This window comes from Artibeus jamaicensis, unplaced genomic scaffold (assembly GCF_021234435.1).
Source record: "Artibeus jamaicensis isolate MK-2021 breed Jamaican fruit bat unplaced genomic scaffold, CSHL_Jam_final contig_391, whole genome shotgun sequence".
NCBI classification, from domain to species: domain Eukaryota; kingdom Metazoa; phylum Chordata; class Mammalia; order Chiroptera; family Phyllostomidae; genus Artibeus; species Artibeus jamaicensis.
Window position 1 is genome coordinate 32,645,880 of NW_026521814.1, and position 19,691 is coordinate 32,665,570.

The 19,691-nt window shown below is 39.3% G+C and overlaps 1 protein-coding gene across 1 annotated transcript in view; it reads left to right on the plus strand.

Moving 5' to 3' along the window:
- The first annotated feature begins 5,778 nt into the window (after positions 1–5,778).
- CASP10 (caspase 10) overlaps positions 5,779–19,691 on the plus strand; it is a 35,672-nt gene continuing 21,759 nt past the window's right edge. Inside the window, exons 1-3 of the mRNA XM_053665156.1 lie at positions 5,779–6,319; positions 7,760–8,113; positions 9,238–9,331. Coding sequence (XP_053521131.1) covers positions 7,767–8,113; positions 9,238–9,331 — 441 coding nt within the window. The 5' untranslated portion in view covers positions 5,779–6,319; positions 7,760–7,766. The remainder of the gene's footprint in view (positions 6,320–7,759; positions 8,114–9,237; positions 9,332–19,691) is intronic.

The following is a 19,691-nucleotide window of genomic DNA, read 5'->3' on the forward strand; positions in this document are numbered from 1 at the left end:
CTGTATTGCTTATTCTGAATATTTCATATAACTGAATCATACAACATAAGACTTTATGTGTCTGACCTCTTTCACTTAGTATAATGTTTTCATCCATGTTGTAGAATATGTCAGTATTTCATTTCATTTATGGCTGAATAATATTCCAGTGTATGGATATACCACATTTTGTTCATTTATCTATTGATGAAAATTTGAATTGCTTCCACCTTTCTGGCTATTACCGGTGATGCTGCTATAAGTATTCATGTATAAGTTTTTGTGCGGATATATGTTTTTTAATTCTCTTGGGTACATAGGTAGGAGTGGAATTGCTGGGTCATAGAACAGCTTTATATTTAACTTTTTGAGAAGTGCCGAACAGCTTTCCTAAGTGGCTGCACTGCTTTACGTTCCCACCGGCAGTTTGTGAGAGTTCCAATTTCTCCACATTCTTGTCCACACTTATTATTGTCTTTTTTAGTATAACCATCCTGCTGGGCATGAAGTGGTATCTCATTGTGGTTTTTAAAATCCTCACCTGAGGATATGTTTACTGATGAGAGGGACAGAGAGAGAGAGAGAGAGAGAGACTGATGTGAGAGAGAAACATTGTTCAGTTGCTTCCTCTACACGCCCGACCTGGGGATCAAATCTGCAGACTAGTTTGTGCCCTGACCAGGAATCAAAGCTGCAACATTTTGGCCTATGGAAACACGCTCCAACCAACTGACCCACCTGGCCAGGGCCCATTGTGGTTTTGGTTTGCATTTTCCTAATGACTAATGATGTTGGACATCTTTTCATGTTCATATTAGTCATATGTATATCTTCCTTATAGAAACATCTATTCAAACACTTTCCCATTTTTTATTGATATTTTTTACTATATAAGTTGTATCAAGGACTTCTCTGGCCAAGTCTTCTTGTTTTATTGTTCAAGGACCTGTTTTATTGTTCAGTTGTAAGTATTTATAAATTCTGGATACTAGTCTCCAGATATAAGATTTGCAAATATTTTCTCCCATTCTTTAGGTTGCCTTTCCACTTTGATTCCCAAACTTTGTTTTAAAGTTTGACATTGTCATCTCTTCAGATTTCAGACTTGTTCTATTCAGCTTACCATTTGTTTCCTATCTTTTCCTTTGAGATATTTCCTGCTTGTTCGGCTCCCTCTGCAGATATCCAGATCAATTCCCACATCTTTACCCTGCCATCCCTGAACTCTCGCCCATTCAGTTTTTGGTACTGGAAACTGAAGTGACCACCTGCCCCCACCACAGGAGTCCACAGACTTTCATCCCTCATGAATTTTATCTTGGGAAGTACAGATTCTGTGACAGTAACCGTTATAGTCACGCAGTGGAAGGAATGGTAACTTTTTGGTTGTGGCTTTTCCTACCTCTGTGGGGGAAGTTTCAAAAGTCCCCTTAAGAATTTTCACAGGAGGGGAGAGTATCTTACATGACTTTCTCAAGGTTCCTTTGAATTTGAACATGATCATACAGAAAATAAGTAGCATAGACAGTAGATAGAAAATAGATGGGGGGGGCAAGAATAGTATGGGAAATATAGAATCTAAAGAACTTGAGACACATGGTCATAAACTAAAGGGGGGGTAATGGTGGGGACCGGGGGTAGGGTGGAGGGGAATGAAGGGGGGAATAGAACAACTGTAACAGCATAATCAATTAAAAAATAAATTAAAAAATTCTTAAAAAAATAAAATGATAGAACTAGATACAGAGTGTTATAAAAGTTACTGATTAAACTGAAGAAAGCTATGTTAGAACTAGGGTCATTTGAAAGCTTCAGCCTCAGAACCCGACCTTTAGCCGGTAGACTCCAGATAAAAATAGGCATGAATAAAGTGACTGAGAGCGTAGTAGGGAAGAACAGCCTGCTGCCCGTCTCCAAGCCCTAAGGTCATCTAGCTCTAGCTAGATTTCAGAGAAATCAGGGTAAGTGAGTCCCAAAAGAAAGTTCCCTCCAGACTTCCTAGAGAGTTCACTTACAATCATTGGGGTGGAGTTTTCTGGGCTATTGGTTTCTGAAGTAACTGCACACTAATTTTTATTTTTCAGGACTTCTAGAAAAGTCTAATGCCTGGAACAAAGGAAGCTGAAACTGGGAGAGGGCCTGGGAAGTTGAGGTTCCATGTGTCCCCTTTATATTCTTTGAGGGTGGGGATTTAGACCAGAGTCTGGATATAAAAGGAAGCCAACTACTGCCACCACCACTATCCCCTCACGAAGCAGAACTAAAGAGAATCTGTCCAGTGTTTCCCCTTTGTCACCAGGGCGGTAGTTGACTCCCACCACTATGAGACTATAAAGATTGTGGTTGGCTTTTCATGTGGACCCAGTCAGGAAACAGGTGCTAAGAAATGTTTATTCTTTCCACCAGCTCACCATCGGTATGTTCTCGGTAATTATGTTCTAAATGGAAGGAAGGCTAACATGCTGAATACGAATCACATGGCACACAATCTCGCCTCTGCAGCTTGGTTCAAGGGTTTCCCTTGAGTACTAGGAGCACTAGCAGAGAGGTTTAAGTTTACTTCAGGTATCTCTATTCTGTCTCTACCTTCTAGGCTTAGTTCAAATACCTCCTCCTCCGAGGCAGCCCCATCTGGATTCATCCCTTGCTCCTTGAGTCTCCTGTAGCACTTGAGTGAAGCCTCATTGCAGCATCACCCTCCCCAACAGTTACAGACATTATATTATATCATAAATAGCCTTGGAATCAAGAGCATGGGATTGGGAATCAGAGAGGCCCAGGTTTGAATCCTGAATTCCCACCTCCTCCTAGATCTGGGATGATGGCAAGATATTTTGTGCTCTGAGCTTTGATTTACACAATATTGAATGTGTAAAATAGTGCTGACTTCAGACAGTTCATCAGAAAACAAGAGGTCAATCAATGGTAGTAATAATAGTTATTATAAAAGGCAGACACTGTGTTTTATCCAGCTTTTCTTTCTAACTGTGCCTAATTCAGTGCTTTACACATAAGAAGAGCTTGCTAAATATTTAAAATAATTGAAAAACCTATGAGCAAGTTAAGAGTGATAGTTTCACCAAACTGCCTCCTGATATGGCCCAAGGAATGAAATATTTATAGTTGAACAATTGAATAGAAGACCAAGATTGAGGTCTTGTCTATCTTTATCTTTTTTTCCAATTGTGCTAATGTGCACATAACATAAAATTTACCATTTTAACCATTTTTCATCTCTATATGCAAATACCATACAGATATTTATTGTTCATGGAATCAGAAATTCTCTAAATCTTTATCCAAAACCTACTTTTAGGATTTAAAAAATATACATATTATTTTGTATTTAGGGACCTTATTATATCCATTTTCTCTTTATTATTTTTAAATTTAAATCATTTTTATTTTAATTGCATTTGACATGCAATATTATATTAGTTTCTAGTGTTCACCCCAGTGATTAGACATTACATAACTTACTAAGTGATCATCCTGACAAATCTTGTACCCATCTGACACCATACGTAGTTATTAGATATTATTGACTATATTTCCTATGCTATATTTTACATCCTAATGACTATTCTGTAACAACCAATTTGTACTCCTTAATCCCTTCACCTTTTTCACCCATCCCTCCAACCCCCATTTCATCTGAGAACCATCAAAATAGTCTCTGTATCTAGCTATGAGTCTGTTTCTGTTTTGTTTGTTCATTTATTTTATTCGTTTAGATTCAATTGTTGATAGATTTATATTTATTGCTATTTATTTCTTCTTCTTCCTCTTCTTCTTCCTCTTCTTCTTCTTCTTCTTCTTCTTCTTCTTCTTCTTCTTCTTCTTCTCCTCCTCCTCCTCCTCCTCCTCCTCCTCCTTCTTCTTCTTCTTCTTCTTCTTCTTCTTCTTCTTCTTCTTCTTCTTCTTCTTCTTCCTCTTCTTCACCCTTTAGCATTTAGTGTAATACTATTTGGTGGTGATGAATTACTTTAGCTTTTTGTTGTCTGGGAACCTGTTTAATATGTCCGTCAATTCTAAATGATAGCTTTGCTTGGTAGAGTAATCTTGGTTGTAGGTTCTTGCTTTTCATTTCTTTGAATATTTCTGGCTAATCCTTTCTGGCCTGCTGCTTTTAAGATTTTTCTGTCTTTAAGCTTTGGCCTTTTAGTTATAATGTGTCTTGGTGTGACCTCTTCGGGTTCATCTTGTCTAGTACTCTGTGCTTCTTGGACTTGTACATGTACTTCCTTCACCAGGTTAGGAAAGATTTATGTTATTTTTTCAAATAGGTTTTCAATTTCTTGCTCTCTCTTCTCCTTCCGGCACTCCCATAATGCAAATGTTGGTATGCTGGAAGTTGTCCCAGAAGCTCCTTACACTATCCTCATTCGTTTGGATTCTTTTTTCTTTTTGCTGTTCTGATTGTTTTTTTTTCTTATATTTCAAATTACTGAGTTGATTCTCAGCTTCATCTACTCCACTTTTGATTCCCTATAAATTATTCTTCATTTCAGTTAAGTAGCCTTCATTTCTGACTACTTCCTTTTTATGGTTTCCACATCCTTTTTTATGCTGTTGAAGTTCTTGCTAAATTCCTTGAGCATCCTTATAAAAATTGTTTTGACCTTTGTATCTGGTAGTAGTTTGCTTGCCTCCATTTCATTCACTTCTTTTTTTTTTTTTTTTTTGAGATTTCTCCTGTTGTTTTGTCTGGGGCTTGTGTCTTTGTCTCCTGGTTTTGGCAGGCTCCCTGTGTGTGTTTCTACGTGTTAGGTAGAGCTTCTATGTCTCCCAGGCTTGGTAGAATGGCCTTGTGTAGTAGGTATTCTGTAGGGTCTAGCGGCACAGCCTTTCTGATCACCAAAGCTGGACTCCAGGTCCCCCACCCCCACCCTGTGTGGGCTGTGTATCCTTGCCTGTTGTAGTTGAGTCTTGATTGCTGTTGACATGTAATGGGAGGGTTTTACCAATTTCATGGATTTAACTACATTTACATTGTTGTGCAACCATCACCACTAGGGTTTGTCTTTCTTAAACACTGAAGTTCTCTGGATGATGCCTAGGATACAGAAATGGCACTTCAACACATTTGCTAATTAAACATCATAATTTTACTTTTATTCAGAAATAAAATATCTTTCTAAGATTCTATATTTCTTCCCAGACTTAGCACATTCGAATTAGCTAAGTGCAGTGACTTATAGCCAAACTCACTGATTTAAGTTTTGGCTTTCTTACTAGGTCATTTCGTGATGTTGGAAAAACTACCTAACCTTTCTGTGTCTTAGTTTTCATGTCTTAAATGGGAGATCATGGCCCTGGCCAGGCAACTCAGTTTGTTGGACCATCATCCCATGCACTGAAAGGCTGTAGATTTGATTCCTGGACGGGGCACATACCTAGGTTGCAGGTTCATTCCCAAGTCAGTGTGTATGGGAGGCAACCAATTGACGTTTTTCTCTTACACTGATATTTCTCTTTCTTTCTCCCCTTCTCTTTCTCTAAAATCAATAAGCATATCATTGGGCAAGGATTACAAGAAAAGGGGGCCTCAATAATAATATTTACCTTAGAAACTTGGGATGATTAAGTGAATAAAGCATGCTTGGCACCTAGTAATTGTGGTATGTGTTAGGTATTGTTTTTATTCTTATAACGTCTTCAAAGTGTCTTTCCTGCTGTACTGAATGCTGTGAGGGCAGAGACTTCATGAATTTTACCCATTGTTTGTTGAGTTCCTTGCACATACCTGAAATTGGCTTGTTTTCACTCCTCCTTCTCTTTTTTGCCTTAAATTTTTGTGTTTGTTTATTTGTACCTGGACTTATTGAGAAAAGATTAAGATGGCTTACTACTATTCATGGGCTTCTGGGTTTTATTTTAAAACTTAAGTGAATCTGGGGAAGGAGGTGGTTGAAAAAATGGACACTTTCCTCTTTGACTGAGGGAGGGAGGTGAGTGACCCAAGGGGAAGGTCAGAACACAAGTGCCTTCTAGGAGTTCATTTGTAAGAGAGACCCCCTTTACCAGGGAAACAGGTCCTGAGCTCTAATGTGGGAAAGTTGCGGTCATGCCTTTAGAAGGCGCTGTTTCATTAGGATCATCCTAATGCCAGGGGCGGGATGGGAAAGTCAGCGGTGACATCAGCAGGAAACCAATCTCAAGCCTGATCCGGTTTTCATTTCCATAGCCAGCAACAAGTCTTAAGTTTTCTCCCGCGTCAATTGGAACTTTCTTAGGACTTGGAGCACACAGAGGATTCTAATTTCTTCAAAACTTTGTTTTCAGGCAATATCCCTAAGAACCACTTGCCTCCAGAGGATCAGTGGAATTTCATTTGAAGGTATGTAATTAACACCTTTCTCCCACTGGGGTCTTAGACGCCAGCATTTTCCCTCACTTTATGTCATAGAAACTTGCAGAAACTCTTGTTTCAGTAGTGGTGCTATTTTTTCCTGGATTTATCAGCCTTCCCAGGGAAAATGAAAGTTTAAAAAGCCCCAGGAAGGCTCTGGCATAGCCTTTAATGGCAGAAATATGCTAATCTACAAATAAGAGACGAAGTCTGGCTGAAAGATTTAGGTCCTTCAGAAAATTTCAAGGCAAATATATGATATATTAGAAAAGGAAGATGTCTCCAAGAAACCAGGACCCCATGGGTGATCACATTAAAATGGCATTTTTGGTTTCTTTTTTCTGATAATATAAGTAATATGTATTCATTGCATAAGATTTGAAAAACTCAGGAGCCCTGAAAAAAATTTATATTTTATATAATTATATCAGCTAGATATAACCACTCTTTGTTATCGATGTTTTGTTTTGCTATGTTCTTGTTAGAAGCAAGAAACTACTTTCTAAAGCAAAGAGAACATAGCAAAAATAAAACATCAATAACAAAGAGTGGTTATATCTAGCTGATATAATTATATAAAATATAAAATTTTTTCAGGGCTCCTGTCTGAGTTTTTCAAATCTTATGCAATGAATACATATTACTTATATCATCAGAAAAAAACCAAAAATTCTAAATAGCCAAGCTTTGTATAGTGACTACGTACCTTGTCCTTATATTATGAATAATACTACACCGAAATTTTTTTTATCAGTTTATTGCTCCTCTTATTAGAATAAAATTCAATGTAGAAAATACCACAGTTTATGAACTGGTCATGTGGGAATATTGGTTAATTTGCGACTTTCTACATTGATTTGAGCGACTCTTGTCTAAAACTTCCCTTGTCTCTGGGATCTCGGCTGATGGCTGCTCTTCCTGTGGGTTACATACCTGTCCCATTAGGGTTAACAATGTTACCTTGTTGTCTTGGGTTGGTAGGCACTTCAGAAATATACACCTCCAGATCGCTTTATTTCTAAAATGCAGGGCATAGATCTAAGTGCCATTTCTGTCATTTGGTGGGAATGAATTAAGAGCTCCAACCGGGACTCCAACCAGGAGCCGTTGTGCTGAGTTGGCCTCCATTTCAACCGGCTTCTCTGGTGGATATTTCCATTTCAGAGAAATCACGGTAAATGAGTTCCAAGAAAATCTCCCTCCAGACCTCCTAAAGAGTTAACATACAAGTATTAGAGTTGAGTTTTCTGGGTTATTGGTTTTTTAAGTAACTGCCCAATAATTCTTATTTCAGTAATTTTTACTTTTTGCATTTCTAGGAATAGTGCCTGGAGCAGAGGAGACTGAAACTGGGAGAGGGCCTGGGAAGTCGAGGTGCCTTGTGTTCTTACTCTCTAACCCACAACCCCACCTCTCCATCTCTTTCAGACTGGCCATGTCAGTTCAAGGTCAAAATTGGATTTCCAGTGCATTTGATAATAGTGCAGGGAACTTTCGCAGAAGGCTACTGGCTATTGATTCACAGCTGGGAGATAAAGAAGTAGAACAATTAAAGTTTCTCTGCCAAGATTTCATCTCCCAGAAAAAGCTGGAGAGGTCCAGCTCAGCCTTAGATGTTTTTGAACTTCTCATGACAAAGGAGCTGCTGAGTGAGCAAGAGCCCTTCTTCCTAGCAGAACTCCTCTACACCATGAAGCAGCCCTTACTGCTGAAGCACCTCAACTACACCAAAGAGCAAGTACGGATTTTGCTGCCCACTCTGAAGAAGGTCTCTCCATTCAGGTGAGGAGGAGTCTGTAATCAAGAAAAGAGGGTTTTCCATTTTGTGTTCATTCAGGTCATTGGGATTTGAAAGGAGACCAGGATTAAGATCTCTTTCTTATCTACCTCTGGATTTTACAGTGATTTATACTAGGAGATCTCTCAGCTCTAGGTACTAATGAGAGGAGAGGTCACGCCTCTCAGGGTCTAGCAGTGGCTTCCCATAGTTTCATTTCTCGCTACCAAGGGAAGCTTAAGCACAGCAAGCCTACACTTTCCTCTTTTCCAGTCTCCGGTATCCTTTCTTCTGTGAGCCACTGGGTGTGTCTGCCTTCAGTTATTTGAGAAGAATGCAACCTTGGAGCAAATTAAGCAAAGTGAAAATGATGTCTCTAGGGTAGAGAGGGTTATCATTTATGCCATGTCCAGCTACGTTTTGGGCGGGGAGCATGGAGAGGTAAAATATAGACATCAGGCCTATCATGGTCAGACCTTAGACATCACTTTTAAATTGTCCACTGATGTAGTACCTACAGAGAACTTTACAAGGAGGACACTTCAAAGTGTTATTTTACTTAATTGCCTGGGCAATTATGTCCAGGCTTTAACACTTGGACTGGCTTACAGAATCTGAGCTATCCTTGGGTCAGTGAGGGGGATTCTGGAAACCATTTTTTTCCACTTTGTTGTTAAACAACTGATTTTTCAGAGACCAAGGAATGGTCTCTGGCATATAGAGACATTAGTGTGTGAATGAAATATTCAGTTTGTCTGGTTATTCATTATATGGCTATCCAGAAGTTGGGAGAATGTCCTTCCTTTTTCAATAGTAGACTCTACATTGCCTGGCATCATTTCTGCAGTGGAGTTGCAGGTGAAAGGCCATAATTGTATTTTTTGTTTTTGTAGCACTGGACTTGGAATCAGAAAGCCTGTCCCTACTGCTTACTCTGTTATCCAAATTTAATAGGTCACACTGAAGCTCAAAGTTTTAGTTTTGTGGTCTATAGAGTTGGATTAATAATTGCCTACGTACAGGGTTGTGATCATTTACGTAGGAGGGAGCATAAGTGAAAGCACTTGATTTACTGTGCTGTCCTCTTCAAGTGTGAGACTTCATTTGTCTCTTTGGGTGTCTGTCTTAGAAACCTACTCTACGAACTGTCTGAAAGCATCGACTCGGATATCTTAAAGGAAATGACATTCATTGTGAAGGAATCGTTACCCAATATCCAGCTGGTGAGTGGGTCGTCTAGAATGGGATCTTTGTGAACATTGTCCCAGTTGGTGTTTGGGAAGAAGCTGGAAAGGTTTTCAAGATGGTTGTTTATTTATTATTTATTATGCAGGAGACAGTATATACAATAGTTAGGAACATCGACTCTGGTGTCAAATGGGCCTGGGTTCTGGTGTTGGTTCTGCAACCAGCTCCATATGTGATTGGACATTTCTGAGTCTCCATCTTCTCATATGCCACACCACTTTCTTTTAGGACTATTGTGAGGATTAGAGAAAATAATGTTCGTAAAGCATTAACATAAGGCCTATATTTGACACAGTAGCCATGCAGTAAATGATTAACTGCTACTGGCATCCACCACATTTTATGATACAGAAATGTTCAGGGCACAAGGGCACGAGAAGGTGGGGAGTAATGGCAGAGTGGGAATTAGTCGATTGTCATCTACATTAATTGAGATGTCTGAGGGAGTCATGTGTCCTTCTCAGTGGACTTAGCAGTGTATCCCATGTAAGGGTTCTGTGAAATTCAAATGAGACAGTTTGAGGATGGGCTTTGAAAAGGGCTGTTTTTAATATTAATGCAATAATAGTATTTGCTAATATTCTTACTATATTGGTCACATTTGCCAATATTCTTTTTTTAAATTATATTTTATTAATTATGCTATTAAGTTGTTCTGATTTTCCCCCCAGCCCTTCACATTCCCTTAGGCAATCCCCACACCATTGTTCATGTCCATGAGTCATGTGTATAAGTTCTTTGGCTACTCATTTCCTATACTGTACTTTTCATTCCTGTGGCTATTCTATAACTACCCATTTGTTCTTCTTAATCCCCTCACCTCTTCACCCATTATCCCTCATACCCACCTGTCATCTGGCAACCATCAAAATGCTCTCCATATCCATGATTCTGTCTCTGTTCTTCTTGTTTAATTAGTTTGTTTTTAGATTCAATTGTTGATAGATTTGTATATTTTGCCATTTTATTGTTCAAAGTTTTGATCTTCTTTTTATTAAAAAGTCCCTTTAACATTTCATATAATAATGGTTTGGTGATGATGAAATCCTTTAGTTTTTTTCTTGTTTGGGAAACTATTTTTCTGCCCTTTGATTCTAAATGATAGCTTTGATGGATAGAGCAATCTTGGCTGTAGGTCTCTGCTTTTCATGACTTTGAATACTTCTTGCCAATTCCCAGCCTGCAAAGTTTCTTTTGAGATCAGCTGACAGTCTTATGGGAACTCTCCTGTAGGTACCTAACTGCTTTTCTCTTTCTGCTTCTAAGATTCTCTCCTTGTGTTTAACCTTTGCCATTTTAATTATGATGTGTCTTGGAGTGGGCCTCCTTGCATCCACCTTGTTTGGGACTCTCCATGCTTCATGGACTTGCATGTCTATTTCCTCCACCAGATTATGGAAGTTACCTTTCATTATTTTTTTCAAATAGACTTCGAATTTCTTGCTCTTTCTCTTCTCCTTCTGTACCACTCCTTCGGTACCACTATGGTGCAAATGTTGGACTTCTTGAAGTTGTCCCACAGGCTGATTACACTATCTTCATTTTTTCAGATTCTCTTTTCTTTTTGTTGTTCTGATTGGTTGTATTTTGCTTCCTTAAGTTCCACATCATTGATATGAATCTTGGCTTCATCCACTCTATTGTTGTTTCCCTGTAAATTATTCTTTGTTTCAATGAGTGAATCCTTCATTTCTGACTGGATCTTTTTTAAGCTGTTGAGGTCCTTACTAAGTTCCTTGAGCATCCTTATAACTAGTGTTTTGAACTCTGCATCTGATGGATTGCTTATCTCCATTTTGTTTAACTCTTTTTCTGGAATTTCGATCTGTTCTTTCATTTGGGCCATGTTTCTTTGTCTCCACATTTTGGCAGCCTCCCTTTATTTGTTTCTGTGTGTTAGGTACAGCTGCTTTGGCTCTGTGTCTTGGTAGTGAGGCCTAATGTAGTAAGTACCTGGTAGGGTCCAGTGGCACAGCCTCCTCTACAACCCAAGGAGGGTACTTGAGGTGTTCCCTTTGTGTGGGCTGAGTCCACCCTCCTCTTGTAGTTGAGCCTTGGTTTCTGTTGGCGGATCAATGGGAGAGATTCACCCAGGCCAGTCAGCTGCAAGGACTGGCTATGACCACTTACCACCAACCTTAGCCTTCTGTGCAAGATCAGCTGTGCAGGGGCCGGGTGGTGGTGCTGTAATGTGGTCTGTAGCTGTACACTGGGTGCACTGGCCCTGGGGATTCCTGGGTGTTTCCTGGGTGGTGCAGACCAAGGTCATCCCCTACCTGTGTTTGGCCCAGGGCTACTCTTCTTGAGCTATAAAGTAAGCTGAAATGGCTGCTACTTGTGCTAGGCTAAGATATTACCAAGTGAAGCCAAGTTTTGAATCTAGGCTGGCTGCTGCTAGTGCTGGTCCTGGGGTTCACTAAGGCCAGTTGTTACTTGTTTGACAGGATTTAGGAAGCTGTGAGTCATGAGCCAAGACCAACTGTTCATGTGGAAAAGCAGTGTGGGTGGGCCTGTAAGCTGGGTGGGGAAGAGTTTCTGGGGATCTCTAAGGCAGACAAACAGTGTGAGCCAGGTTGGTGGAGTCTCAGATGTGGCAAAATTTGCCAGCTCTGTGTGTGTGTGGGTTGGGGAGAGGGCTTAGAAAAAGGACAATGGCCTCTGCCTGCCTTGATGCCAGATACTTCAGTTTTTCTGTGTGCCACTGGTGTCTTTCAAGTGCTACCATATTGCTGGAGCTCAGAAGGAGTTAATCTTAGCAGGTGATTTTTGTGTGTCAGTTTTTTAAGAGGAACTGCTTTGGGCTCCAGAAGGTTCTTCCACCGATTCAATCCCTGCTGGGATTTGCAGCCCGAAGTTGTAGGGACTTACCTTCCTGGCACTGGAACCCTAGGCTTGGGAGCCTGGTGTGGGGCTGGGACTTCTTGTTTCTGAAATACCCCTCCCAAATTTTTATCTATCACATGTGGGTGAGGGACCAATCCTTCCATGTCTGTGTCCCTACTACCTGTCTGGATGGATGTAGTTTCTTTAATTCTGTAGTTGTCAGACTTCCATTCAGCTTTACTTCTGATGGTTATGAGTGATGGTTGTTCTATATTTTAGTTGTAATTCTGATGTGGTTGTGCGAAGAGGCAAGTCATGTCTTACTACGCTGCCATCTTTACCGGAAGTCGCTACTATTTTTGCTATACTGGCAGGAAAGTAGCTGCATATCTTTCTTCCAGGCCTCAAAACTTGATATACTATATATATATATATATATATATATATATATATATATATATATATATATATATATATTTATTTATTTAGACTTCAATAGCAGCTTGTGACAAGCAAGTTAGTTAATTTCAGAAATACCAATTTTCAAACTTTACTCTGTAACATGATTTTCATTGTGTTATTCAGCCACTATTTTTACTAGATTCTAAGTTATATAAGGTTTTATAACAAAAAAATACATTAACATACGGAAGTTATAAAATGTAGCACTAAGTGCACAGCCACAAATTCCTCCAACTTATGAATGAGAACCTCACTGATGCTCTTTAGACTACGCATGCAGTCCTCCTATATCACATTCTCTCCAATCAACTGCTATTGACAATGTTTTTCCCCTCTAATCATAGCTAAGTAATGGGAAACTGTTTTACATGTGGTAGTTCAAATGAAGACCATGTTACTAATTCATTAAACATGTTTCTTGGTGTCAGCTCTGTAGACCTAAGCAAGTTATTTCTCTGTTTTGGCCATACTCTTTGAGATCTAATCTTCCCCCTTTTAGAACCCTCTGGGATTTTAGCCTTTTGCATCCTTTGATTGGCCATCTCTAGAGGTCCCTTTCTCCCACAGATTGGTTGTGAGTTCCTTGGGGGTGGGTAGTGAGTCTACTCATCATTATAGCCCCAGAATCTTGCAGAATCTGTTACAAATAATGCTGTGAATAAAAGCATGAAAGAAAGGGATGATATAATCTACTCTTTTCTATTTCTTTCTGGAAAAAAAAAAGGTCCAAACACTTTCTGAGTATGTGATTTTACAATGAATAACTAGGGGGATTAATGGGATGAACTAAACTACCACAATGGGGATGTGAAAAGATATAAATTCTCATTGTTATTGCCCTTTGTCAGAATCTATTAATTTTCTTCCTTAGATAGCTCCTGGAAGTTTTCATATCCTCTGTTATTTTTTTTGCACTTTTTCCTTTTCTTTTTACTTTTTTATTCTTGAAAGAAACCACCAAAATATAGTATAGAACATGACACACAAAAAACCATACAGCTAAATGAATTATTATAAGGCTAATACCAGACTTCTAGCCAAGATGGAGGCATAGGTAGACACACGGTGCCTCCTCGCACAATCAAAATTAACAACAAAAAATTAGAAATGAAAAAGCACCCAGAACTGACAGAAAATTAAACTGTATGGAAGTCCAACAACCATTCATCGAGACTGGTAAGAGGGGCAGAGTCGGTGGTTGGCAGAGAGGGGTCCCGGCAGGAAAAAGTGGTGGCTGGCAGACACAGGTGTGCAGGGGGCAGTTGGCAGACCCCAGGCTTGGGGTGGCAACAAGCAGACCCAGTGAGGCGCACAAGGCAGCTGACTGACCCCAGTCCCACATTTGAGTGCAGGTAAACCAGGCAAAAATGGCCAGTGAGACAGACCACACAACCCAGGACCCCAGCACCAGGAAATAAAGCCCAAAAGCACCGATTGAAAACACTTGTCAGAATTGAGGTGCTGGGAGAGACTCCCAACCTCACAGGATAGTTTGTTGGAGAGACCCACAGGGTCCTAGATTGTACACAAGCCCATCCACCAGGAATCAGCACCAGAAGGGCCCAGTTTGCTTGGGGGAAGTGGGGGAAGTGACTGAAATTGAGCAGAGAGTAGAGCAAGTGCCATCGTTTCCTCTGGGACCCCTGCCCCATATACAGCATCACAACCCAGCAACTGGGTTGCTCCGTCCTGGTGAGCACCTGAGGCTCCTCCCCTCACTATGTAACAGGTGCAAGCAGAACCCCTTCCCCTAAAATGGCTCAAATGGAAGAACAGATTAAAGCCCCAAAGCCAATATATTTAAGCAACCAAGAGATAGCCAACCTATCAGATGCACAGTTCAAAGCACAGATGATCAGGATGCTCACAGAATTGGTTGATTTTGTTCACAAATTAGATGAACAATGAAGGTTACGCTAAGCGAAATGAAGGAAAATGCACAGGAAACCAATAGTGATGGGAAGAAAACAGAGACTCTAATCAATGGAATGGATTAGAAGGAATAAAGAAACAATAAAACAAAAAAGAATGAAAAAACAAGAATTTTAAAAAATGAGAAGAGGCTTAGGAACCCCCAGGACATCTTTAAATGTTCCAACATCTGAATCATTGGGGTACCAGAAGGAGAAGAGGAAGAGCAATAAGTGGGAAAGTTATTTAAACAAATAATAAAGGAGAACTTCCCCAATCTGGCAAAGGAAATAGACTTCTAGGAAGTCCAGGAAGCTCAGAGAGTCCCAAAGGAGTTGGACCCAAGAAGGAACACACCAAGGCACATCGTAATTACATTACCCAAGATAAAAATAAAAGAGAGAATCCTAGAAGCAACAAGAGGTAAGGAGACAGTAACCTACAAAGGAGTTCCCATCAGATTTATTTCTCAGAAGAGACTTTATGGGCAAGAAGGGGCTGGAAAGAAGTACTCCAAGTCATGAAAGGCAAGGACCTACATCCAAGATTGTTTTATTCAGCAAAGCCTTCATTTCAAATGGAAGAGCAGATAAAGTGCTTCCCAGATAAGGTCAAGTTGAAGGAGTTTATCATCACCAAGCCCTTATTATATGGCATGTGAAAGGAACTTATCTAAGAAAAAGAAGATAAAAAATTGAACAGTGAAAGGACAGCAAACTCACAGTTATTAACAAGCACACCTAAAACAAAAGCACACTAAGCAAACAACTAGAACAAAAAGAGAACCACAGAAATGGAGATCATATGGAATATTAGCAATAGGGGAGTGGGAGGAGGAGAAGGGGGGAGAAGGTAGAGAGAATAAGTAGCATAGACGGTAAGTAGAAAATAGACAGGGGGAAGGCAAGAATAGTATGGGGAATGTAGGAGCTAAAGAACTTATGATGCATGGACATGAACTAAAGGGGGGGGAGTGTGGGTGGGAGGGGTGTGCAGGGTGGAGGGGAATGATGGGGGGAAATGGGACAACTGTAATAGCATAATCAATAAAATATATTAAAAAATAAAGATAGATTTTGGTAGGAAAATAAGAAAAAAGGTGAAGTAAAACAAAAAAACCAACTTTATGTTCAACTCTGTCTCATTCTAATAAAAACAATATTTATCTGTTAAACTATTAAAAAACTCCATATCACACACAATTTCAATAGAATTTTACCTATGTTTAGTAATTATTTGACAAAATTTATCACGTGTGTTGATCAACTGTATGAAAATAATTATAACTCAAATGAAAAAAATTTGATGCTTAAAGCTTTTGAGTAAGAAAAAATTAAAATTTTAAAAAGTCCAACTTAACAACAAATGGCTAGTACCCTTAAAATCACTACTCAGGTCAAGAAATTGAATTTCCCCAGTTATTCCAGAAACCCCTCCATTTGCCCCATCCCAGTCGCAGCTCTTTTCCACTCCTTAGAAGTAACCATTGTCCTGGTGTTTATAGTAATTAGGTTCTTAGGTTTCTTTATGATTTTATCACTTTCCTGTGCATCTCTAGACCTCAGTTTAGTCTTGACCAGTTTTTTCTTTTGAATGTCCCTTAATCCATAGGTTAACCCCCCCCCCACAATTCTATTCTTTTGCTTAAAATTTACCTGCTGAAGAATTCTAGGACAACCGGCCCCTAGAATTTCCCCTCATCTAGGTTTTGCTGATGTGTGTGCTTGGTGCAGTTCAGCAGGCTTCCGTCTTCTGCATTTCCTGTAAACTGGCAGCTGAACTCAGAGGCTTCATCAGACTCAGTCAGGTTAGATCCTTTTGGCAAGAACATAGTGGTCTTGTGTTGCATTCTCTTATTGGGATGTACACAATTCCTGGCTTTTAAAAAATATTAGCAACTGTTGAGGTTTTATATATTGATTCTTTTATGTATTGATTCATTGGGGTTTACAAAATGAGGATTTTTAAATTTCATAATTTTGTTTCCCCCTTGTCTATTATTTGGTTACCTGGCAATACAGTTTATATATAAATGCTCTATTCTTTCTTTTATTTGCCCAGTGTTTGTGATAATTGAGTGGTTTTCTGTCATTCTCTAAAAGTTATACATTAAAAATATAAATTTGAACTCATAGATTTAAACGTATCTGATGGGTTTCAATCCATTGCAATTATTATCCTTACTGAAGTTTTTAATTTTTGTTAGTTCTCTTTCTACAAGTAAATATATACGTGTGGAAACCTAGAACTCCCTACGAATGTCATTTTCGTCCCTCTAGAGTAACCATACGAATTTAGAACCTTTCCTTTTTGGATGAGGGGAATTCAGGTTCTTCTCCACTGGCTGGTAAAGAATTTATTTCTGTGATGAAATCTTTTGCAATTGCAACCTCAAATAATGCAGTCCTATTAATCCCTGGCATGAAAACCCAGGTGAGTTTCTGTACCAGGGCTTAATAAGACTCCATTTGTAAATATATATGGGACCTCCCCCAAATAGAAATGATGTTCTGAAAGGTAGGCTCCTTGTAGTACGGGCCTCCCCCGCTAGGTGACTGTTCTAGGAACCCATTTGTATCAGTGTATCAGCTGGCATTTCTGTGAGAGGCTGCATTCGGCTTCAGTGTTTTTGTTTTTGTTTTTTTTTGAAGACTTTTGAATGCATTTGTCCATTTCATAATGGGTGATTTATGAGTGCACTTGCCCACACTGTGCTCAGTGTTCAGCAGATTTTTGACCAGGAAGGCGTGGCCCCTATGCCCTACCCTCCCAATTCACCTAATCTCACCCCGATGGAAAAAAGCCCTCAAAGGCAAACGTTTTGCTGATGTGGAAGAGTTGAAACAAAAAATGGCAGAAGCACTAAAAGGCATCAAAATCGACAAATTTAAAAACTGTTTTGAGTAGTGGAAGAAATATCTTGACAGGTGTATTGAATCAAATGAAGAGTACAATAAGATATTTTGGGAGAGACCACACTTGCATGACTTTTATTACAGTTTATTATTATAATTATTCTATTTTATTATTCATTTTGTTGTTTATCTCTTACTGTGCTAATCTAGAAATTTAAACTTTATCATAGGTATTTCTGTATAAGAAAGTGTATGTAAAGGGTTAGCTGCCCTTTCAAGGTTTCAGGTGTCTAGGGGGCACCTTGGAATGCGTTTAACTACAGATGAGGGGAAACTACTGTATAACACACACGCATATGCCATATATCCTAAGGGTCTGCAAGTTCTTGGAGAATTAAAAAACCAGGGGACTTGTTTCAGATAATAATTTTTTAATATGCTTGTATTTGCATTTGTTCAAAGCAATGACTTATTCAAATGACATAATTTAAGTTAAATGCAGAATTTCTCAACATTAGAGGAGATTTCTGTAGTTTGAAAGCTTTCCAGGTTATTCTGTTAGTATTCTTCCCCAACTTTGCACATCCTTTGGCAATTTTTTCATTTTCTGGGTTTATAAATAAAATGAGACCACGTTCTATTTTTACACTTCTCCTGATGCCATGGACAGAAGTACTTACTCCCTACAATTGAGTGGAGGATGAGGAGCTTTATGAAAGGAGTCCCTGATATGTTCAACACTGAGCAATGATTTTGCCCACTAAGAATAGCTGGGGACTGTAACTCTGCTTCCCCGGCTGTTTCCACAGGTTTTAGACATATTCTTGAAGGCATTTGCTGCTACAAAAACATTCTTATGGTCAGAATATTAAACATCTCTCCCTTGCTAAATTACCTTTTAAATCATAAAAAGTTCATGCTCAAGTAGCCAAATGATTTCATGTTTGTTTTCTTTTTCACTTGGTACAACAGTAACAGGAGGAGTTGTTATGTTTAGATGTGGCATAGAATTGTAGCATAACCTGGTCCAACTCAGGAAAACTGTACTGCCTTCTTGGATTCCAAATGATCTCAGCTTTATTTCAAAGGAAATCTAATTCTTCACCCAAGAATTATGGTTGAGTTATACACCTCAGATAATCCAGTTTGATCTCTGTTGGACTTTGGGATCAGGCCAACTTTCTGAAGTGTGTAAAGGACAATCTCTAAGCAACCCAGATGAGTTTCCATATTAGGGCTTTAATAAGGCTACATTATCTGCAGTTGCAATTGCAAAAGATTTGATCACAGAAATAAGTTTGTCACCAGCCACTAGAGGAGAGCCTGAATGACTCTCAGCCCAAAAGGAAGGGTTCTTTTTATTTTTTAAAAGATTTTATTTATTTTATTTTTAGAGTAAGGGGAAGGGAGGGAGAAAGAGAGGGAGAGAAACATCAAATGGTTGCCTCACACAGGCCCCCAACTGGGGACCTGGCCTGCAACCCAGGCGTGTGCCCTAACCTGGAATCAAATCAGCGACCTTTCGGTTGGCAAGCAGGTACTCAATTCACTGAGCCACACCAGCCAAGATGGAAGGGTTCTAAATTGATATGGTTGTACTTGAGGGACACACATCCCTCAAGCACAACCTTTGTAGAGTGTCTTAGGTTTCCTCTTTGACAGCTTTCAGACACACTGATAGCACTAGAGCTGCCTTCAACTTTCAGGAAATCCATTCTCAGTGTAGCAATCAACATAGAATGATGTAAAGGAAACCACACCCAAATCTACTAGTTTTTTGGGAAAGAAACAAAGCAAAAAGTTTTGTTCTTTTATTTTAAAATTTCTTTTAAATTATAGTTGACATACAATTTCTTATTAGTTTCAGGTGTACAATATAGTGAGTCAACATTTATATACCTTACCAAGTGATTACCATAAGTCTAGTAACTATCTGTGACAAGGTGGTGTTCTTAAACTAGTGTAGAGACGCCATTTAAATTGTGTGCGTAGAAGTTGTCATTTAATAAACTTTCTACAAAGTATAACAAAGTATACCTTGTCTGGAATTATGTCTTAACCCCTTTTTTCCTCCTGATAGGATGCTGTCAAGATAGGAGCATCTGTTTTGAGGTTCAGAGAGAGCTTATTTGTACGTAACCTACCACAGCACCTTGTATGGGGCTCTCCCCAACCCCTTTGCCCAGCAGATCAGCTTTGGATAAATCTTCCTTCACCCTCTCCTCTCTCTTGCTTTATTCCCTGGCCAAGCTGTGGGTGTGCTGGTGCCACTTGTGGGGCCACA